Source organism: Parathielavia appendiculata (genome assembly GCF_033297405.1).
Source record: "Parathielavia appendiculata strain CBS 731.68 unplaced genomic scaffold N657scaffold_1, whole genome shotgun sequence".
Taxonomy (NCBI): domain Eukaryota; kingdom Fungi; phylum Ascomycota; class Sordariomycetes; order Sordariales; family Chaetomiaceae; genus Parathielavia; species Parathielavia appendiculata.
The window spans coordinates 1900637-1921695 of NW_026944220.1; the positions used below are offsets into that span (position 1 = coordinate 1900637).

The following is a 21059-nucleotide window of genomic DNA, read 5'->3' on the forward strand; positions in this document are numbered from 1 at the left end:
GATCACGTGTGGGGGAGCTTGGGCCTCCTGTCTTCCGCAACGGTTTCAGTGGGCTGTGGAGTCAGGCAGCCTTCCCTGCGCGTCAAACGGGAGCTCGCCGCCTTGTCCCTCGCCTGTGGTTCTTCAATGCGAAAGGCAGCTCTAGCCTCGTCATCAGCTCCCGTCAACTACTTCAAACCATCAGCAACCGAACTCAACTCCCATAGTCGAAGAAGTGCGCTCCAGGTAAACTCTACGCATTTCGACCACGACTTTGGTGACAAGATCCCGACGTGATAATTCACCTGCTCGCTCCCGTAGCGACCCTGTCCAACAATGCCCGGCTTCGACTTCTCAAACTACAACCGCAATGCGGCGCTGCACGCCCGCGGCGTGCCGCTGCCCAAGGCGACCAGCACAGGCACGACCATTGTTGGGTGCATATATGATGGCGGTGTGGTGGTTAGTAGAACCATCGATCATGAATTTCAAATGGGAGCCCGTTGATCTGATAATTTTAAATAACCTACAGATCGCCGCTGACACACGAGCAACCTCGGGCCCGATCGTCGCCGACAAGAACTGCGAGAAACTACATTACATTGCACCCAACATCTGGTGCGCGGGCGCCGGCACGGCCGCCGACACCGAGTTCACCACCGCGCTGATCAGCTCGCAACTCGAACTGCACTCCCTCTCCACCGGCCGCAAACCGCGCGTGGTGACCTGCATGACCATGCTCAAGCAGCACCTATTTCGGTACCAAGGCTACATCGGGGCATACCTGGTCGTCGCAGGCGTCGACCCGACAGGGACGCATCTCTTCACAGTGCATGCGCACGGATCAACGGACAAGCTGCCCTACGTGACGATGGGCTCCGGTTCGCTGGCGGCCATGTCCGTGTTCGAGACACAGTGGAAGCCCTCGCTGACGCGGGACGAGGCGGTCAAGTTGTGCGCGGACGCGATCGAGGCAGGCATTTGGAACGACCTGGGGTCCGGCAGCAACGTGGACGTGGCCGTCATCACACCTGACAAGACGACGCTCATGCGCAACTACATCCGCCCCAACGAGCGGACGCAGAAGCTTGGGAGTTACAAATTTGACAAAGGCACCACCGCCGTGCTCAACGAGAAGATCATCCTCAAGGGCGACCTTGGCAAGTTTGTCGACGTGCAAGTCTTGGCAGAAGAGAGCGGTGATAAGATGGAGGTGGACACCTAGTGGTGCTGTAGCCGGTGCAATTGGCTCAGGGAGTTGGGCGATCCAGCTTAGACGAGTTCATATACAGATAGCGGGAAATCATGAAAGCAGGGAGCTAATCGGTACCCCTAGAGATGACTTGCCATTTATTGCTAGAGTGAATGCGTCTTGCTAAGGGTGGTAAAGTGCCCTCCAAAGGAGATCAGTCTCCATAGATCCATATCTAGGACCGAAGTATCCAATCTAACCCTAGTTCGTTTATTAGTGCGGAATTTATATAACGTTAGTAGGTGTTACACCTCATCTTCCTTCACTTTGACCTTCTACATCTTTTATTTCTATTCATTAATCATGTTTCCTTATGTTCCTTGGTTTCTTTTACTAGTATCCTGTATAGATGGAGTCCGAAGTACAGGATTTCCATTCAACGTAGACCATGATGGTCGGCAAATATGTGCTAGAGAACGAACCAATGCTTGAACAAGAAACAAAGACAGAGAGAAACCATCGCTGGCGTATCACTGCCTCGACAGCGCAAATAGGCCGCAACACTGCCCAATGCAACCCTGAGACAAACGTTAATCCTTTGCTTCAAGGCATTACAAATGCCTATCGCTGCCAAACCGACTCCTAGAAACTCCGCGAAACCAATGGGGTATGTATGATGATATCATGCCGATGCATATTTCTCGTAATCGTCAAGACGTCGTCTTGTTGTGTGGGCACGACCAGGGCTGCTGGCGCCGTTCAGTGCTCTTTCTTCCTACCAAAGATGCTTTTTCTGGACCTCGACTTGGATCGGGCCTGCTTCTCTTTGTCATCGTCGTACTTGGCTTTGTGAATCCTGAACATGGTTAGCACCTCAAGGAAGGAAGCGAAGTTGAGGTCGAAACTTACCAGCTGTTGCCGACCATGCTCATGCCCTTGGCTTCAGCCTCGCGGTAGAACTTGGCGCTCTTTCTGAGATCCTTCTTGCAGCCGATGCCTTGGGCATAGCAGAAGCCTGCCTCGGCAAGCGCATCAACATCACCCCATGCTGGAAGTCCGTTAGTTAGATAAGCCTAGCCAGTCCTGATCACCTGTGCGACTTACATGCCGCAATTTCAAAACATCGCAAAGCGAGAGCCTTGTCTTGCTCGATACCCCACCCATTCATGTGGCTGACGCCCAGCTCGTAGATACTGAGTGCAAATTGCGCCTTACGCGTCTTGCGCTCCGCAACATCGGCCGGCTTGCCCTCCTTACCTTGGCCTTCTTCGTCGGCCATCTCTAGACTGGCCGAGTCTGCAGCTTTACGGAGCCACTGCACGGCTTCCCGCGGGTTCGGCCGCATTCCCCAGCCGTGTCGGCAGGCAAGAGCATAGAGCAGCATCCCGGTGGGATGGCCCTGTTTCGCGGCGTGTCGCAGGTGCCACGTCGACTCCTGCAGAGCGCCGCTCTCATGCAGAGCAACCGCTTTGCTGACATGCTCCTCCGCTGACAGATCTGACATAGTAGGCGCGACAGCATGCATAGACTTTCCAGCCTTGATGGTGCTTGCCGTGTCGCTAGTGGCAGCGGACACCGACGAGTTCGCCGCTGCAGTGCCACGTGCGCGGGAGACCAAGCTTCGCCCGCGGTGCTCTTCTTCCGATACATTGATGCTCTCTGTTGACGGTCTGCTGGGGTTGGGGGAAGGTTGCTGGGCGGGCCGCATTATTTCGGTACTCAGCTTACTCCGCTCCTGCGATGGTCGTGGCCCATCAAACTGGCGGCTGCCAGAGGAGCTAGAAGGCCGAGTGGGAGGAGAGGGCGGTGGTTGTCCTACCCCAGGATAACTCTGGGTGCTGGTTGAGGGTGATAAGGGTTGGTCGACCGAGGGCCGCGCAGGAGGGTCGTTGAGCAGGATAACTGAGGATCTGTCCAAGGCCTTGCCACGGGGTAGGGAGAATTTAGAATAGATGTATGATGGCGCTGCCGAGTTGCCCTCATCTCCAGCGCCTTCACGGGATGTTTGAGGGGTCAAGCCACTCGAGGCACAGGCGACGTCGTCTGTCGGGTAGAAAGAGCTATGGCTGTCTGATGAGGCTTGGCGTGCTGGCGGCTCGAAACTCGGTGTGCCTGCTCGGCTGAGAGGTCTAGAGAAGTTGAACTGCGGTCGGGGAAGGGCAGAAGCGTCTGAAGCAACTGATGGTGAGCGTTGATATGGTGGGTAGGCTGGAGACAGAACACTGCTGCTGGAAGAAAACTTGCGCGAGCGCTGGGAGTGAATCGATGTGCTCAGTGTGCTTATCGCTTCTTCATCGGTTGAATCCAGCGGTGATGACATCAGGCTGGAGGACCGCTTGGTGAACAATGGCCTGGGAGGGACAAGGCTAGCAGCATCGAACGAGTTCTTAGCTACTCGCTCAGGAGAGCTTGTTATCGACGCGCTGGCCACCGGCGACTGATGGGGCAGACTGTCCTGGGTCGCGGAGCTGCCCTCGGGCTCCTTGCTCGGAGAAGGGGAAATTCCCATGGGCGACGGCGAATGTTCCCTCCGCGCCTCATCATCAAAGAACCCTTCCCCTGTCCCTGTATCGGTTCGTTGGCTGGCGTCGAAAGGCTCCAGGTTGGTCTTTGGAACGGCTGGTACTGGTATGGAGTCGTCAGGAGTGGGTGGGATCTGGCTCAAGCGCGGGTGCATCGACCTGGGCCGGTTGGTAAGATCATTGTCCACCTCCGTCTTCAAACCAAGTCCCACATTTTGGAGGGGCGGGTGTTCGTCGTCAGACGCGGAGTCGTGCGATAGAGAGCGGAAGTAGTCCGATCTGCCTTGAACAATCAAAGGGCTCTCGACAGTCAACGGGGGGAGGCGGCTCATGCGGCGACCCTGTTTTGCGCTTTCCTCCAGCTGCTTTGCGAGCAGCCGGCTCTGCAATGCGAAGGCGTCGAGAGGCGAAAGTTCGGGTGGCGCTTCGCCGGCAACATGGAGGCGGGGTGATCGCAGGGGCCGCGAAACGGAGGCTTGCGATTTCGACCTGAGATCGAGAAAATCCGGCCGTTGCTGCGCCATGGCGAAGTGCGTGTTGGTTTTGATGACCGAGAAAGGAATGTGGTATGTGATGTTGCGGAAGGCGCCGTGTTTATCAGAGCGCAGCACAGCCCCGACGCGAGCGCCGAGGTGACAGGGCGAGTCTGGCGATAACAGCGTTACGCGGGTTCAAGATGGAAAGAGAATCGCGCATGAATCCTTGTCTTCTTTTCTTTTCTTCATCAACTCAGGACACAGCCAGCGAACGAGATATGACGGCGTGCAACTCGAGCATTCAGGATCGACCGAGTCGTGGAAGGATTGGTTTGTCGAGAGCCGAATTCGTGTAGACGGGACGTCTGTGGGCAGGTTGAGGTACAGCCTGAAATCCCGATCGCTTTCGAGCCGCTTGCCGAATTTTTGGAAGGCCGTCAACCGTCGTCAGTTTCAACGTCACAGCCGGTTTCGTCGCTGGGATAATGAGCCCATCAGAGACAAATGAATTGGGAGCGATCTCTCTGTCGACAATGGTCGTTTTCAGCCACTGCACAAACAAAAACGCGGCGCACAACGGGTGGACAGGACGAGCGAGCGTAGGAGGATCGATTATTTCGAGCGCATGGTGACGAAGGTCGGGCGAGAAAAAGAGTGGTTGTTGCAATGAACTCGATTACAAAAGAGGCCGGGACTGACAAGCGACAGACGGAGGAGGATCATGTTAGGCCGAGGGGGAAGGGGAGAAACAGGGGAGAGACACGGGGATGCGGAGAATAACGGATTGACAAGGGTCCTCAGGACCTGCATCCACATCAATTTCCCACTTCATTCCCGAAGTAGTAAAGTTTACACAGACGCTGCTCCAAAAATTTCGACTCTAGGACCAAGTAGGCTAAGCAAGCGGCTCGTCGTGGAAACGGCGTCTGTAAGCGTACCATTCCAGCCACACCTGGCCGTAAAATCATGGGGTGCATGTGTGGATGCTTCCCCTTTTCCAGAACGTCTTTTTTCCCCAAGGTCCAATGGAAATCACCGGCCTCGCTCACCTGCGGGTTGTCAGGCACTTTTGAGTCCTTTGTTGAAAGCCGCCACATCCTCCAACGTACCCATCAGTTTCTCAGCTGGGTTCTTGAGGCAAAATTGTGAAGGTTCCAACTACCAGTCAGGAAGGCAGTTGGCTGTCCGGCGGATGGGCAACCCCCTGACCTTTTGACTGAGGCTGTTGAAACAACGAGCCGGGCGTTCAAGTTTCGAGTCCATTGAAAACTGCAGCTTCCAAAACAGTTCCTTATTATAGACCCCTTCCACAGTGCACAAGCCGTATGCGCGTCACTCTGACGTTCGCTGCAATAACCTGACTCTCTGATCCAACAAACAAAACACAGGCTCGATCTCAAACCAGACATTTGCCCCTTTCCCCACTCACGTTCAAGCTATGAGCCCAGCCTCCCGGAAATTCCAGATATTTGAGTATCGTCCGAGTCCGGACTTGACTCTGTCCCCCACTTGCGTTCGGCCGATCATCCGCTGTTGGGACTCAGGGGAGCAGTCAAGGCCCAGCCAGCCTCAGTTCGGTTGAGGCACATGGTCAAGCTGAAAGAAAGACCACACTACTTGCCTTCTCTACGGAACACGAATGGCAGATCATTCCCAACTCCATCTTGCATATGCTGAGCCGCTCCCTTTCACAGTCATTGTCATAAGAGTTCAGGGCCAATAGGAGACAAGAGATTCGAGTACTCAACATGTGAGCATCCGAAATGTGCAGATTGACCACGCCATTGGCAGGCGACCTTCTGTGCGCCATATGGATGTGCCTAACGTTATTCCGTAGGGGCCTAAATCATAAAATCCAGTCAGGAATGGGGCCCAGCAGTCTTCGTCGTAGTGTGAGATCCATTCCATATTGTGCTCGGCATCCTTGACATGTTGAGTAAGAAGAGGAAAAGGATCAAAACGAACTTGAAAATTTAGTAGCTATTCTGATCTCATTTAGGTATCGCAGAGGAAGAAACTTGAAAACCCCGAAAAATAAATCGAAGAAAACAAAGAAAGGGAGAATATTAAGGGATAGTAAACGCAGCAAGAAGTCCAAAACTCTTGAGGGCCCGAGACTTGAGCATCGTCATGTATGGGAATAACTACAACAACGTGCTCGTCTATCCCACTGGGCAATTCTCCAATGTCACCCAGAGCCGGGTTCAAGTCTCAAAAGGATAATGCGCGCTTGGTTCGACAAAAGGCTGATGATGATGTCCAGTGACAGCCTGAAACTCCATTGATACTGGACCATGAATCCAAAACAAGAGGACGAGTGTTTCCCAGGCCCACGGCATGCATCGTAGATAACGTCCGATCGATCTAGGAGCCAACGATAGGTTCGATGATCCGCCATTGGATTGTCCTGGCTGATGCAGAAGCCGCTAAAACTATCTTGGACATCTTCGTGAGCACTTGATCGTAGTGAAAATGGCGAGCGCGGTGCTTGGTTCGGGTTGGATCTAGAACAACCCCTAAGGGAGCAACATACATTCAGTCTGAACGGGAACAGAATAAGGAGGCCGCGATTTTGAAAGGGGAAGAAGCCAAGGACAGTACCTGACAATGTCTTCATCATCTTGTGAATCTCAGATACCTATATGCTCAGTCAGCTTCCGAGCCTTCGTGGTGATCTTCCCTGCCTTCGTACTGCCCGAGTAAATCCAGTTATATTCACAGCCTTCAGGCTACTCTCCGGCGCTAGCATCGACTCCATCCTAATGCACTGCGCGACCATGACGCCATCCTCATTGTCAGTATTGCCCGCAAACGAGCTGTTGCAGTTGGTGTCGTCCATAGCAGCTGGAACAGTGCGAGGCTCGTCGACTCGCTCGACTTGCAGGCCGACTCACAGGGGCCGTTGAACTTCCCTGTCGTTCAAGTAGCCCACCGTCATCTCCCTATCCTCCGTGGGAGCTTTCCCCTGATGGTGCCAAGCTGGACGTTGTTCTCGAGGACGGCGTAGAAGATGCGTTAGGTGGTGAACATGAGCTCGAGATTCTTGACACTAGGTACGAGCTTCTCCACCTCGCGACTGAACTGAAATACCAGCTTACGAAGGTCGTTATCTGACAGCAGACCAGCGAATTGGTCGAATGCTTCCTGGCAAACCGAGATGCTAATGTTTGCAAGATCCTGCCCCGGAAACAGCAGCGCCCGCCCCCGTTCGTTCTTATCCATTGTGGTAATGGGGACCCTGCCAATGGTCACCTGGCCCGATAGGCAACTGTTTGACTTGGAAGAGCAATTGTGAGCAATAGGTTTTCGGCGACGTGGTAGGTTCCTGGGAAGATATCGTATAGCCAGGATGCAACGTCACCCTTGTGAATGTCAATGCTTATATCGCGCAGGTCAACTGGGAACTGCACGAGGCGAGGGTACTTGCCTGCTGCCATACTGATACAACATGTGAGTTGTTGGTACCGATTCGGTCGATGTCTGCGGGCGAAGTGTTGGAGAGGATGGAAGTTCAAGGATGGAAGAAGCCACGAAGCAGTTTTCTGGTCGCGTCCTTATAGCGTGCGATGGCACAAGTCATTTCCCGCGAGTACTCACATCATGCTTGGCCTGCTGACGCAAGCTTGTATATCAAGAAAAAGAAAAGTAATGGGAGAGGAAACAAGAAGAGGAGGAGGAAGAGAAGAAAGAAGAGAGGTCAATGAAGAAGTGGAAAACAGTTCGATAGTTCAGATGAGCGGAATGCCCGCAGACCGTCTCACTGGAAAGGAGAAGATGTGAAGAGATCTGTTTTCCCACAGAGACCTAACCGTAACTCCTCTCCCATGCATCTACGATACTTATATACTAGCCAAAACGATGAAAAAAAAAAAAAAAACCACGAAACCCATCAAGGACATCAACCGGATATACAAGGTATCATATCATAGATAGGTTGCTGCCAACCCACCCTCTGCCCGGCTCATAACTCCTTCGACCTCATCTTCTTGAGCCGCACGGTGCCCTCAAACAAGGCGCGATCAACCGCCGCCGCCACGGTCAGCGTACCGCCCACAACGGCACAAAGCCCCGCGATGAAACCCAGAAAGCTCTTGGCCTTCTCCTCCCTGTTGATGACCTTCATGGGCGAAATATCCTGGCACGTACAGTCAGCATAATCCCCAGTTCGCTCACGCAAAGTAGCTGGTATCAACTCACATAAGAAAAGAAAACGCCCGGAATGCCGCCCTTGGCGTGTAACCGCTCCTGGTGGCCCTCGGCGGCATCATCGCCGCCGGAAAGACTCCGCTTGTGGCTGGTGACCGAGTACTGGTGGGTCTCGACGCTGCCGTCGGCCGAGGCGCCAAACGACCCCAGCTCGGCGTGATGCTCCTCGCGGAAACCGGCCCACTTCTTCTCCCAGCCAAGCGGCAGGTACGACGTGGGGACGATTTTGATGAAGTACATGTAGTTGAAGTTGACGTCGTCCGTCTCCTGGTTGGTGCCGTCGAGCGGGTTGAGGTGGTGGTTCGTCCACGGCAGGTTTTTGGTGCCCAGCTTCTTGTTCAGGCTGTCGGGCAGCTGCGGACCGAAGCGCAGGTGGTGGATCGTGTGGGTGAAGGTGTGTTTGACGGGCGTGTCCCAGTAGTTCTTGAGGTCGTGCACGTGCATGTTACCGTTGCTGAAGCTCCGGCCTGGCGCGATGTGGAAGTTTCCCACCACCTTGTTGACGCGCAGCCCGCCCTCGATGCGGCATCCTTCGTGCCGCTGCTCGTCCAGCTTCTCGCTGTAGTGCTCGCGCTCGCACTGCTCGATGCCCTCACCCCTACCAAAGGCCCAACCTTGCTGCGCGTATGCCTCCCTGACCTCCTCGCACGTGTTGCAGCATCCGGGCTTCTTCGCAGTGCTCGGAGGAGCTGCGCCGCCGCACGCGCCGCAATAGGATGGGTCGAGGTGGGTTGCAGCCTCGTCTTGCGCATGCCTGGCGGGGTGTTAGTCGCAGATTAACGAAAGAGGGTAGGGGAAGCATACAGAGCAATAGCCTTCGAGTCAATGTCACCACCGCCCTCGCTCAGCGGTCGCAACCTGGTCTTGGTCACACCGTGCTGAACACCGTGCTGCTGCTCCCCCGAAACATCCATGACATCAAGTGTGATCAGCTCGCAGGGGACTCGGGGGAAGGTTATGTTGAGGTGGATCTCCATGCGCTCGCCTGTCGCAAAGCTCAACTGTCAGTGTCCGTTGCCATTGAAAGTGTATGCGCGCCGTCGTACCTCTGCCCTTGTCCACAATCAGCTCCGGGTGCACGACTATCCTCCGGTAGTCGCGCCATTCACCCCAGGCGAGGAAAATGACCACGATAAGCGACACTATTGTGACAATGCCGCCCGAGGTTGTCCGGATCCGCGCATCCTCGACCGTCTTTGTGAAGGCATCTAGCCTCGTAAACCTCGACTTCGCTGGCATCTTTCCTCTCGCGCGCGTCGCAAGCGCTGCGTTCGGGATTCGATATCAAGGTCTCAGGCCGTGGGCTGATAATTTAGCAGGAAAAGAGCAATTGCGAATCAGGGGACGTAAAGGAACGGGAGCGAAGTCAAAGAACTCTAAAGAGCGGCACCAATTGGTTTGACATGGAGGAGACTAAGGCGCCGTCGACAACGAGCCTTCTGAGAGAACGTTCCACACGATCAGTGATCAACAACGGTTAGAGAGCTCCAACCGCGAAAAAGTTAAGGCCACCTTACAGTACAGTCCGTCTCCAGCCGCAGCCGTTAGTGCGTCAGCTGAGTTGTGATTGGCCGTAGATAGCTGACAGCTCCAATCGGTGGTCGGTCCCTCCGCTGCGCGCAGCCGGGCAATTCAAGGGACCAGCGGACAAGGCGACTGCATGAAACCTCAAATCCGGGCACTACCTGGGGACCGCGATGGGAGAATGAAAGTTGACAACCCTTCTTCTCTTGGCTGACACCTGCCTTCGATACAGCAACGGTTGGTTCAAGATCCACCCGACGAGGCAAGATTATGAACAACCTAGATGAGGGGTATCACTATCTTCACTGTCAGTTTTCGGTTTAGTACTGGACGAACTAGACGTGTAAGTGGCGCTCCCTTACAACTGTCTTTTTCGGTCTTGTAAGTAGTGTGCTGGGATGTCTCCAAGGGCTACCAAACCGCCTTATTTATCAAGAGTAGAGAATCCAGTTTTTAGAACACTCAAGAGTCACACACACCGGGTATCGAGTGCCTTCGTCAGCCTCGTTTTCTTACTCTCAACCTTCCTGTTCAGTGCCAGGTGGGTCGAGTGACTCAAAGCCCACACATCCATCCTCCCGCACTCCCAGGGCTCCCCTATTTGAACAGGTCCATGTTATCCCCAGATTCACAAATCTTCCTTCCCTTCACTCACCCAATCCAAACCACTCCCGAACACAACCAACCCTCCAGCCGGGGCGGATTTCTTCCGACTCGCACAATGCCCCGACCCTCCGACCAAGCAGCTCTCAAGCCGGGTCCTCCCGCCCTCCCCAACTTCCCTCCCCTAGATCCCACCACCCCGATCCCCCCTCCGGTCATAACCCTCACCAAATCCCACCTCCGCCTAGTCCACCCCTCGGACGCGCCCGCCATGACGCGCGCGGCCAACTCGCCCGCCGTGGCCAAGTACATGACCAACCGCTTCGCGTCGCCCTACACCATCGAGGACGCCTACCGCTGGATTGCGTTTGCGTCCGCCTTCAAGGTGCCCACCACAACCACCACAACAACGCCCAACGGCAACACCACGACCACCACGGTCGAGGTCCTGCCAAACATGAACATCTGCGATCCCACCACCGACACCTGCATAGGCGGCATCGGGATCAAGACCAAGGAGGACGTCGAGGCGAGATGCTTTGAGATCGGGTACTGGCTTGGGGAGGAGAGCTGGGGCAAGGGGATCATGAGCGAGGTGGTGCCGGCTTATGTCAAGTGGGTGTTTGAGACCTTCCCCGAGGTGATTCGGTTGGAGGCCGTGGTTTTTGAAGGGAATGATGCTAGTGCGAGGTTGTTGAAGAAGGCCGGGTTTGTCCATGAGGGGACGAGGCGGAAGGCGGGCGTGAAGGCCGGGCGGGTCTTTGATATCATGATGTTTGGGTTGTTGAGGGAGGCGTGGTGTGCTTGACCAAAGGTGATAAAGGGTGGAGGCTTCTTAGGGGTAGGTTCCGCTGCTGAAGAATCATGAGAAGAAGAGCGTTTCGAGAACTGTTGCAGCATCAGAATGGTAATTTGAGTCGCTGATCCCATCATTGTGTACAACTTCGCCGGTTAGGCCGCTATCGACCATGGAAGCTTAGCGGCACCTCAAGCCTTCAGCCTAGCACTACTGGCCATATCATCCTGCGCGTCCTTGACAAGAAAGCTGTTGAAACACCAGTCAGCAAAAGCCACTTGCACCCTCCTGATGAAACGGGACTCACTTATACCACAACACCGCCGGCGCGATCGTCCCCAAATGCCATAAGCTATGCGCATCGACGCTACCCAAAAGCGGCGGGAAATCAAACAACTCCAGGCTCATCGCCATGATCACCCATGCGACCACCATCCCCGGCCACGCCGCCCACGCCTTGCCCGTGCTGGCATACCTCGTCCAGCTGAACCAGCTCCACAGCACGTTCTGCACCACGCCGCACACGACGCACGCCAGCGTATTGTACGTGTAATCCCACCGCCACAACTTCAGGTACCCGACGTGCGCCACATACAAGCCGGCACACACGGCCGTCCACATCCTCAGCCCCCTCCCCGCCGCCGGCGTGGACCGATCCAGCCGCCAGATCCTCACCACGGCATAGTACATACCATACAGCACCGACGCGCCCGCGGCGAAATAGTCCAGCTGCTCCGTCAGGGGGAAGTCGCGGGTATGGAACACGGCGCTCAGCAGCCACGTGACCATGCCCAGCCGGGCGAGCGCGACGTAGAAGGGCCGCATCGTGTACGATGGCGGGATGCGCGGCAGGACGCGGTAGTGGAGGCCGTGGTAGTGCGCGGCGAGATTGCCGAGCGAGAAGAGCACGCTCGCGGGCTCCTGCATGCCCCAGAGGCGGTAGAAGGGCCATTTGCCGTGGAATTGGACGACGGGGAGCGGCGGGGTGGACGACTGCCGCGCGGCGGTCGTGATGTGTTGGCAGGTGTAGTCGCATTCGGACGGGCAGGTCCAGAGGAGGAGGCGGCGGTAGAGGGCTGGTGGATTAGGTGGCGTGTTAGTTTGGTTTGGAAAAAAAAGGTGGACAGGGAGAAGGGGATTGTTTACGGATCGGCGTCTGGTGCTCTGCGTCCGGGCCGCAGTTTTCACGTTTACATATCTGTTGAAATGGGCTGGTCAGTCTGGCACGGGTGTACCATGGCAGGTGGTGGTTGCAGACGCTTTCGCGTCTGTTACAACCAGAATTGCCCCTGGTTGCTGGGAACACGAACCTCGACACACTCCCTAAACTCAGGCAGTTGGTCGCCGATTGAAGCGACTGCGGGACCGGCGAGCAGAAGGAACGCGAAGAAAAACAGCGGCATCAGGGCAGAGTGCCCGCGCCGCCCCTGTGCGAATCTCACCATGGCGGCAGCATTGGCTTGTGAATGAGATTTCCGCAGTTGGCGGATGGAGAGCGCTCAGGTGCTGTGGGAGACGCGGTGTCAATCGCGATCGCCGGCCCCACACAGTCTAGGCTCGGGCCGGGTCGTTGGAACAGCCCGAAGCAGCAGTAAGGGGCCAACCTGAGTTTAGTCACAATTGAGACCCAATTATCACATCGGTATCAAGCACAGATCTCTTCACCAATGTATAGATCGAAATCCTCTAACTAAGATAAGTAGCTTAGCTACTACATAGAGCAATATGCGTACGTCAGCTCCGTAACATGCCGCTCTCATAATAAAGTCCGCATCAATCGTCCATCATCACCGTTCATGCATGGCAGTCGTTTTTGTCTTTATGCCCAACTCCAATCTATGCTGAGCCCTCCAAATCCAAGTCGGCAACTGATTATACCGCTGCCTCGCGGCCCAAAAAGCGACGAGGTCATCGAAGAAACGAAATGCCACCCATATAAGAATGAAGAGTACTGTTGATGAGCCATGAAATCCCAAGGCCGTCATCGTGCGTTTCCGTCGTCGTCTCGAGTCGTAACTTTTCGTGAAGCCGTCCATGATGTGAATCGAACGAGAGAGCGAGGTGATGATATGAAAGAAATGGAAAGAAACGAGCGGTGATAGTGAGAACAAAGGGAAAATGTCTCTCCAGGAAAACTCCAACATCCACCAACTGCCTACGGAGTGGGCATATGAAGAGCAAGGAAGGCGACAAATACGCCCACCGCATATATAACAAACCAACATCATGATATATGTTCAGTCCGCCTGGGGGGGGTACTCCCATCCATCATCCCCGTCGTGAGCTCATACTACTCGTCCAGAGACTTTTCAGGACGTGGTTTCGTGCAAGACGTCGTGATCATTGTTTAAAAGACGTGTCATCGATCCAGAAGGCGTCCGCTGCGCTTCCCAGCCGAAAATCGTCGGGTGAGGGCGAACAGCAGAACATGTACAGAGAAGCGAATGGCACCCGCAGAGCGGGCTCTGAGCGTGGAGATAGGTTTGTGCTTTCACAAGGGGGACTCGGAACGGCGATTTGTAATTGCATCCCGTTGCCGGAGCTCCTTGAGGCGCTGGTCGATGTAGGCCAGGCGGTCGGCCAGGCTGTTGCGCGGTGGCGGCGAGCTCGGTGCGGCTGGGAGTTGCTGGACTGTCGCAAAGGGGCGGCCGAGAACACCGAGGTCGATGCTGCGGCCTTGGTGCATGCGGTGCACCCGATGGGGAAAGCTGAAGCTAGAAGCCTCACCAGTAAAGGGGGAGCCGAGACGCGGCGGGGGGAGAAGAGCCGAGTGGCCGAGTTGTACGCCGACATTCGGCATGCTGATTGATGAGTTGAGTGCAGGTACAGGCGGGACTCTGGGGATGAAGAGGTCGTCGTTTTCCCATGCGGTGGCTTCGCTTGCCGAGGTCGCGCCTGCTGCTGTTGCAGCGCTGAAGCTTGGATCAAGCCACAGATCAGAGCCGATGCTGGGCCGCTTGCGTGGCGCACCGGATTGTGTGTGCCGCCGCTTCTGGGTGCCCGACCTGCTAAGGCGGACGGGTGACTGTAGAGTCCGCCGTGGACCAACCGTCTGTGATTGTCTGCGAGGTAGGGAGCCGGTCAAGCCGAGGACAGCCGCCAAAGAGCCCGAGGAACTGGGTCCATAACTGCTTGCGGTGAACGGAGACCCCAGCCGGCGCCGCTCCGCAAACGATGGTTCGCCGTCAAAAGTGCAGAGAGCTTGGCCTGCGAGGGGAGGTGAGCCGCTTGGCTCTGCGGGTTCTGGATTCGATGCGGCAAGCTGGGCCAAGGGACCGTTGGGCTGCATGCTCTCGGCCGTGCTCATGGCGAGCGATAGAGATATATCTTGTGTGGCGAAGGGGGCTGGCGAACGGGCAGGAGTCGAGCAGCGGTTCCAGTGGCGGGCGGCCGCTTGAGGGAATGGGGTGATGTTTTGTGGAGCAAATTTGTAATTGCTGGTGCCTGAGCTGGCTTTCAGCCTGCACAGTTCCCGGAGATGCGCACAGGTAGCTGCACATGTATGCGGCCACTGGATGAACGTCCCCGAACTTTCTGCAGTTGGAGTGGCGCTCCCGCTCTTAGGGCCCTCGCCGGAAGTGACAGCTTTGGACAGAGCCTTGGAGCCTTTCCAACTCCTCTTTGCCTCACGGGCGACCCGGAGACAAACGCCGTGGGGCGGAATACAGCTCTTTCCCATGCGAAACGGAGTGACCTTAGGGTCCTGGAGATAGAGCATCAAAGTCGACCACAGGTGGTCGCTCATAGCCTTTGTCCATGGTGCTCTCCTCGCCTTTCCCTTGAGGTCTGCCGGGTGTTGAGGCTGCGAGTCCTCGTATACGGTGACAGGGAAATTGTCCTTGTCCTTTCCCTCGTCCCCGAAACCTTCGTATTGGTCATCATCTGAGCTAAGTGAGAAATGACTGAACAAGGAAGAGCTCGTTTGCGTCGATCTTGAGGTTGATGGCCTACTGGATTCGTACTCAGGCTCTGGCGTCGACTCCGCGCTGCTGACCGAGTCGATCGTCCAATTCGGATACCGCGAAGCCAGTACCGACGCTTCAAGTTCGGGCGCTGGCGTTTTCGGCGGGGGCAACCCCCTTCCATGAGGCCGAAGGAATTGCGTATCCCCCTCGTCCTCGCAGCGGAAGTCTGGAAAGGGGCAGCGGCTATCCATCTCGTAGTCATCAGCCGCAATCTCGGGCTCCTCGATGCTCGGTATAGGAACGTCAGCCGCAGCGACAGATGCTAGAAATTGCTGGGTCGGGGCGGAGAGCTGAGAGACAACCCGTCTTCTCAGCTTCAAGCGCGGTCTTGGAGGCGAAGGTACGTGGACGTCATCCGCCTGAGAAAAAGGTTCCGGTGTCTTGGGCGCCTCATAGTCAGGACACCTGAAACCCCGCGCGAGGGTCGCAGGGGCGGAATGTTGATCCATCTTGTCGTCTGACTGGAATATCGGGCGTCATGAAGAAGCCTGAATGACCTATTATGAGGGCGGTGCTGAGACACGAAGCAAGTTTTCAGCGCGAAAAGTGTCAATTGCCCACCGGGGGTTCGTGGCGAGTCTTGAGTTGCGTCAACAGAGAGTCGTGCGCCGCGCGAGCTGAAGGTGGTAGCGGTGGCGCGCCGAGTCAAAATAGGTGGCTGGTAAGGCACAAGCTATCGCCTCACCAGAGTAGTTGCAGATTTGTCGCTCCTCATTGATGATAAGGATCAATGTATGCTCTTGAGTCGTCGCCAAAAATAAGGAAAACGTCGTTGAGAGATACTCAAGAAAAACGCCAGAAAAAGGAAAAGGAGACAATGAAACACGGTCGTCTAGTCAGGAGAAACCGAGATGGTGAGCGCAGCGCATTCGGTGCTGATCGTGCTAGCTGTCATCGACGTGATATCCGTTGATAAAGCACCCCAAGACCCTGCGCCGAGCGACTGGTCGTTGGCTGAGTCGCAAAGGAGTGACCGCGCTGGGGAAAAGGGGGAAGAAGCGGATCTACGAGGATGGGGTGCTTGGGGATATGTAACGGTGCCGGCCCGGGCTCATGCAAGAAGGGGGTGGGCGGCGAGCGAGGGTCTCGTCTGGGGGCGGTGGCCCTGGCTGGCAGGGAGTGGGTTGACGAACCGGCACCAATGCGCCTGGCTTCTCAGATCCAAGCAACCCCCACCACAAACCACAGCGAAGAGGAGCCGAGCGACCAGTGAGGAAGAGCCACAAAACCAGACGTCTCTGACTCGGCGGATAATGCTGCAGAACCCCAGTTTAAGCCTAAAACCCTTGTTCTTCAACAAGCCGACAGCTGCTGTTCAGTGGACCTTGACGAGCTGGACTAAATGCTGTAGGCTACCGGCACAAGAGGAAAACCGCTGGCATCACCAGCGTCGCTGCGGATCACGGCTGACGGCTTGCAGGTTGTCGTGGGCTCGCCGGGTTGTGCGTTCGTGGGCCGATTACAACTCGAGAGAGCAGCGACTGGGGAGCGTCCTCGGTTTCCGGCCCAACGGTCGGGCAGCTCGGTGATGGCTGGCTGGTAGCAACGCGTTGAGGATTGCTACGGATTTGAATTCGGATTGGTCCGTTGGAGCAATCCGCGTTGCCAAAGACGGTTTAAGAGACTTCCCTGGTCGATTCTGGACCTGTGGGCATTGACCAAACAGGCGACACCAGTGCTCAACGTCGAGGATGTATGCTACTCTGTACAGATGACAGCCACACTAACGCTAGATGAGGTGCGCTGATAGGCGCTTTGCTAGCAGAGACATGCCATGGGACCCCGAAGAGCTTGGGGATGGCTTGCGGCCGTGCAACATGAGCGTGCGGACCGTGGAGAGCTGCAGTGAACAGAAATGGACAGTGGATAGCGGAGCTAGTTGTTCGCCCCCAATTTGTTCGTCTGCTAGAGGTCTGTTCCTTCCGCCGGGTCGAATAGACACGTCCACAGGTGAAGGTAAAATCCTAGGCTGTGCGCTGGAGTCGAATGGATGCAGCTTGTTGGGATTGAGGCGGGAATAATTGAGAGGCTGGGAGGGAGTGTCTGACGCGTTGAAGAAACAACATGCAGCTTGCGAGCGAATGGAAGCTGCAAGCCTTTTTGGCGTGAAAAATTGGAGTACCTTGGGGTACCCAACAACTGCCAGGAAAGATCGAGCTGGAGAAACACCTCTAAGCTGAAGTACTCGACCAAACTTGATTGCAACGCCCTAGTTCAAGTCCGTAGACGGCTTGAAATGCAAACTGTGCACCCAGTGATGCTTGTACAGGAAACGCTGGGCACAGAAAATGTGTTCATGTCACGACAGGGTAACAGGTAAGATGAACGCGCTTTTTCGCGTTGGAGGTGGACGCGAGTTTAAGTGGTCTTCCGCTGTGGCCCAATCAACCGCGGCGGAAGCGGTCTGGGTATGTTCCCCTTGTCCACCAGAGAGTTCGCTCATGCTCGCGCGGGGACAGAGATCCAGATGGTTTACGAAGAGAGATGAGTGATGCTCCAGCAATTGACCATTCTTTCGACTGAAACGATGAGCGCAAGCAATGGCTGTCTGTTCTCGGCCTCCGAGCCCCTGATTCTCCGCGAAACCAGGTCATAACGCGTGCCGCGTGTCGTCAGTGCACTTGACCCGGAACAGGAACAAACGGTGAACTGCGCGTCTCTGGGCACCACCTCAGGTCGTATCCCGCAGCTTGGCCAGACCGGCATCGTGCTCACCGCTGTCAACTAGCTTGCCAGTCCACACCGAGGAGGAAGGCCCTGGTGCAGGGGTTTCCAACAGAGCTTCCAGCAAATGTCAACCGGGGACTAGTATGTCCAATCCGTACTTGGACAATGGTGCACCGACACGCCAGACCTGCAAATCTTGAAACCGGTTCAGCCTCCATACAGGCCGTGTGCAGGCCGGATGTCCTATTTTTGAGTTGGATGTCACAAGCACGTGGCTGCCATCAAGGTTTGACGACATTATCTCTGGCATTAGCCCTCAGACGGGAGTTCAGACAAGCTGGTTCCCGCATACGAGACAAAGATCTAGTCTTCCCGCAGCTCCTGTGTCTTCCCGGTAGGACAAAGTAAACTGCAACTCACACTTGCAGCTTCCAGGTTGATCAAGACATCCAATTAAGGTACCTTCGGCCAAAGACGAATTTGGGCCCGAGCTCATCCAGGGATCTCGAGGCAACCAGACAAATGGCCAGGCACAGCGTGCTAAGTGATCATCAACTCAGACAACAACGACATATTCGGTGGCCACCGGGCGTTGATGAAGCTGGTAAGGTAACGAGGCAGCAATCCCGTCTTGCTCACCTGACCACTGCCAGTCATCGGCATAAAGAAGTCTTCGAAGCAGCCAAGGATGAGTGTCAGGTTGGCCCCACATTCTGTCAACGTTAACGCCCTAGCAGTCTCACTGCCGCCTAACATGAGCCTCAGATAGGCGAAAATCAGTCTCTGCCATTCCGCTGCCGTCCACCTGGCAGCGATGCGGCTGCCATTTTCATGTGCACTCTGGATGGACATTTCCCTGTTTACCAGCTTTGTCTGCTGGCGTGTCAAACACTTAGAGGCGTAACACATAAGTTGGGCAGACATGCGCCTTTGGTTGCCAGCTCAGCCCCACATCAGATGCAACTTTCGAGCTTGACGTCCAAATCTCGCCTTCATTGAGACGCTGACACGATCGACACGCTATTACCGCCCTGCCAGTTTCTCGCTTCACATCCTACCTCCAATATCGAGAATCGACGCAAGTTGAGATGGACGACCTAGCTGCCATCGTGACGCTTGAAAACCTCGAGGAGAAGATGCCGAGATGGAACCCGGCCAGCTCCAACCACCTCTATGCTCTAGTCGACATGGGAAGGTAAGCCAGACAGACCGTTCCTTTTCACTGTGGCATTGGATCATGTCTGCCATCATGGCGCAGAACAACCCCGCTGGTCACTGACACGCCTCCGAGCAACGGCATCCGCTTCTCCATTTCTGATCTCTCCCCTCCTCGCACCCGCCTTCTGAGGTGCATCTACCGGGAGCGGGCCGCCATCTCCTTATTTGATGCACTGAGCGGTTCCCCGTTGCTGCAGGATTTCCCAGACGAAACGATCACACTGGTCTCGCAGACTTTGGCTCGCTTCCGGGCCATCGCCGTTGACGACTACGGCGTCCCTCCCGCCCAAGTGAGAGTCTTTGCCACGGAAGCGATGCGCCGGGCCCGGAACGCTACCGTGATGCTCGAGGCTATACGGGCTGCGTCACCTGGCCTGTCGGTGTACATTCTTGCGCCTCAGGTTGAGACACTCTTTGGCTCAGTTGGAGCCCGCTCAGGCTTCGTTGACGTGAAGGGGCTTTTTCTCGACCTGGGCGGCGGCAGTGTCCAGATGACATACCTGGACACGTACGACTCAAAGTCCAGTATTCAAGAAGACGGCGTGGGTCCCGAGGTTGCTGCTGCGCTCGCCGGGCAGAGCCTCCCTTTCGGCGCAGCTCGCCTGATCAAGGTCTTGGACAACCACGATGTTCATGCACGAGCCTTCGAGATCTCGCGGCTTCGTACCGGCATGAGCGACGCATTCCAGAGATTGTGTGCTAGATTTCCGTCTCTTGCCGCTAATGTTGCCGAAACTCGGCAGGGCCAAACGTACGAGACTGCCAAAGACGGGTCGGGAATCGACATCTACCTATGTGGGGGAGGCTTCCGGGGGTATGGGAGCAGTACGTTGACTCTCAGTCTCTTTTTCCCATCCAAGGGTGATTGATATGACTAACATGAAGGTCAGTGTTGATGCACACCCATTCGATACAGCCGTACCCTATTCCCTCTGTTGGTTCATTCACCGTCTCAGGCGAGGTGTTTGCCAAGACCAAGGAGATGCTTAACGTCAACAAGTCGTTTGCCGGGAAGATTTTCGGAATGTCGAAACGTCGGCGTGCTCAATTCCCTGCCGTCGTCGAGGTGGTCGATGCACTCATTGCTTCCGTGGCCCCTATCCGATCTGTTACCTTCTGCTCTGGTGGCAACCGTGAAGGCGCTTTGATGATGAGCTTGCCGCCAGAGATCCGGGTGAGCAGTCCCCTGACATGTTCCCATAATGTCAGGGAGAGCCGTACCCCTTCCGCCCCAGGCAGAAACTCGGCAAGCATCCAAGACGTTCTCGATACCCTGCAGTCTGCGTTCCCGCCGGATTTGGACCTGGCAGCTACGACGACTGTCTTTGGGTTGCAGCTGGGTGCCCTCTACGCCGGCCAAATCTGGACTCAATTGGGAGCCGACGCTGATGCCAACGCGGCCGCCGCTCTGCACAATGCCGTCAGCTCCCCCGACCAGCCTGGATTGACACACCTAGCCCGCGCTGTGTTAGGGGTCACTCTCTGCGCACGATGGGGAGCAAGCTTGGCACCCATCGACGAGCAGTTACACCAAAACCTGCGTGCCTTGATGGACGCTGCGGACCCGGACGCGACATTCTGGGCCGATTACATAGGCGTTGTGACCGCCACGACAACAAGACTCTTGAGGACATGGCCGCAGACGTCAAGTGTTCTCAAAGACAATGTCAGGTACGTGGCAGGCCCAGACTCCTTCTATCACGAGGCTAAACAGTACGGCAGGTTTCGATCAGCCGCGGAGCATGGTAAAAAGATGAGAATTCAACTCGATATTTCGGTTAGCGAGGATGCAGCGAGGGGAGTTGATCTTGACAACCTTCTCGACCTCTTCAAAACTGTAAAGCAAAAACACAACGGGAGGAAAGTCACCGTCACCATCAACCGGCTCCCGTGAGACAAACGTAAAACAGA

At 55.7% G+C, this 21059-nt stretch overlaps 9 protein-coding genes across 9 annotated transcripts; 3 read left to right on the forward strand and 6 right to left on the reverse strand.

The window, feature by feature from the left end:
- Positions 1-2: 2 nt before the first annotated feature.
- N657DRAFT_660291 (proteasome subunit beta type 7 precursor) lies at positions 3-1454 on the forward strand. Its single transcript, XM_062795036.1, has 2 exons — positions 3-441; positions 512-1454. Exons 1-2 carry the CDS (start codon positions 316-318, stop codon positions 1202-1204), a joined length of 819 nt encoding a protein of 272 aa, XP_062652465.1. The 5' UTR covers positions 3-315; the 3' UTR covers positions 1205-1454.
- A 476-nt stretch (positions 1455-1930) lies between these two features.
- On the reverse strand, positions 1931-4217 carry N657DRAFT_561038 (uncharacterized protein; the record flags this gene model as incomplete). Its single annotated transcript, XM_062788033.1, has 3 exons — positions 1931-2027; positions 2081-2219; positions 2276-4217. 3 exons carry the CDS (start codon positions 4215-4217, stop codon positions 1931-1933), a joined length of 2178 nt encoding a protein of 725 aa, XP_062652466.1.
- Positions 4218-6168: 1951 nt separating this feature from the next.
- On the reverse strand, positions 6169-7209 carry N657DRAFT_36081 (uncharacterized protein). Its single transcript, XM_062786975.1, has 2 exons — positions 6862-7209; positions 6169-6807 (listed from the first exon to the last, which is right to left on the reverse strand). Exons 1-2 carry the CDS (start codon positions 7006-7008, stop codon positions 6358-6360), a joined length of 597 nt encoding a protein of 198 aa, XP_062652467.1. The 5' UTR covers positions 7009-7209; the 3' UTR covers positions 6169-6357.
- A 625-nt stretch (positions 7210-7834) lies between these two features.
- N657DRAFT_660293 (DUF1692-domain-containing protein) lies at positions 7835-9805 on the reverse strand. Its single transcript, XM_062795037.1, has 4 exons — positions 9422-9805; positions 9180-9360; positions 8367-9129; positions 7835-8304 (listed from the first exon to the last, which is right to left on the reverse strand). Exons 1-4 carry the CDS (start codon positions 9612-9614, stop codon positions 8131-8133), a joined length of 1311 nt encoding a protein of 436 aa, XP_062652468.1. The 5' UTR covers positions 9615-9805; the 3' UTR covers positions 7835-8130.
- An 815-nt stretch (positions 9806-10620) lies between these two features.
- On the forward strand, positions 10621-11310 carry N657DRAFT_563623 (acyl-CoA N-acyltransferase; the record flags this gene model as incomplete). Its single annotated transcript, XM_062788227.1, has 2 exons — positions 10621-10887; positions 10948-11310. The coding sequence occupies 2 exons, from the start codon at positions 10621-10623 to the stop codon at positions 11308-11310; spliced, it is 630 nt and encodes a 209-aa protein (XP_062652469.1).
- Positions 11311-11601: 291 nt separating this feature from the next.
- Positions 11602-12743, reverse strand: N657DRAFT_560574 (Per1-domain-containing protein; the record flags this gene model as incomplete). Its single annotated transcript, XM_062787981.1, has 3 exons — positions 11602-12374; positions 12445-12496; positions 12609-12743. 3 exons carry the CDS (start codon positions 12741-12743, stop codon positions 11602-11604), a joined length of 960 nt encoding a protein of 319 aa, XP_062652470.1.
- A 199-nt stretch (positions 12744-12942) lies between these two features.
- Positions 12943-13658, reverse strand: N657DRAFT_36335 (uncharacterized protein). The gene has a single exon (XM_062786994.1). The coding sequence runs from the start codon at positions 13524-13526 to the stop codon at positions 13086-13088; it is 441 nt and encodes a 146-aa protein (XP_062652471.1). The 5' UTR covers positions 13527-13658; the 3' UTR covers positions 12943-13085.
- A 131-nt stretch (positions 13659-13789) lies between these two features.
- Positions 13790-15712, reverse strand: N657DRAFT_676452 (uncharacterized protein; the record flags this gene model as incomplete). The annotated part of the gene is made up of 2 exons (XM_062795896.1): positions 13790-15180; positions 15250-15712. 2 exons carry the CDS (start codon positions 15710-15712, stop codon positions 13790-13792), a joined length of 1854 nt encoding a protein of 617 aa, XP_062652472.1.
- A 3306-nt stretch (positions 15713-19018) lies between these two features.
- Positions 19019-21042, forward strand: N657DRAFT_629755 (uncharacterized protein; the record flags this gene model as incomplete). The annotated part of the gene is made up of 4 exons (XM_062790916.1): positions 19019-19125; positions 19189-19973; positions 20039-20819; positions 20871-21042. 4 exons carry the CDS (start codon positions 19019-19021, stop codon positions 21040-21042), a joined length of 1845 nt encoding a protein of 614 aa, XP_062652473.1.
- Between the last annotated feature and the right edge of the window lie 17 nt (positions 21043-21059).

What these genes read in the sequence shown, in the direction of transcription:
- N657DRAFT_36081 (XM_062786975.1), bottom strand. Translation starts at nt 7,008, where the DNA reads ATGGACGACACCAACTGCAACAGCTCGTTTGCGGGCAATACTGACAAT. An exon ending in TAACTGGATTTACTCGGGCA is followed by an intron (nt 6,808 to 6,861) that starts GTACGAAGGCAG and finishes CTGAGCATATAG; the next exon opens with GTATCTGAGATTCACAAGAT.
- N657DRAFT_36335 (XM_062786994.1), bottom strand. Translation starts at nt 13,526, where the DNA reads ATGATGTTGGTTTGTTATATATGCGGTGGGCGTATTTGTCGCCTTCCT.
- N657DRAFT_660291 (XM_062795036.1), top strand. Translation starts at nt 316, where the DNA reads ATGCCCGGCTTCGACTTCTCAAACTACAACCGCAATGCGGCGCTGCAC. An exon ending in TATATGATGGCGGTGTGGTG is followed by an intron (nt 442 to 511) that starts GTTAGTAGAACC and finishes AATAACCTACAG; the next exon opens with ATCGCCGCTGACACACGAGC.
- N657DRAFT_660293 (XM_062795037.1), bottom strand. Translation starts at nt 9,614, where the DNA reads ATGCCAGCGAAGTCGAGGTTTACGAGGCTAGATGCCTTCACAAAGACG. An exon ending in GATTGTGGACAAGGGCAGAG is followed by an intron (nt 9,361 to 9,421) that starts GTACGACGGCGC and finishes GCTTTGCGACAG; the next exon opens with GCGAGCGCATGGAGATCCAC. An exon ending in GACTCGAAGGCTATTGCTCT is followed by an intron (nt 9,130 to 9,179) that starts GTATGCTTCCCC and finishes ACACCCCGCCAG; the next exon opens with GCATGCGCAAGACGAGGCTG.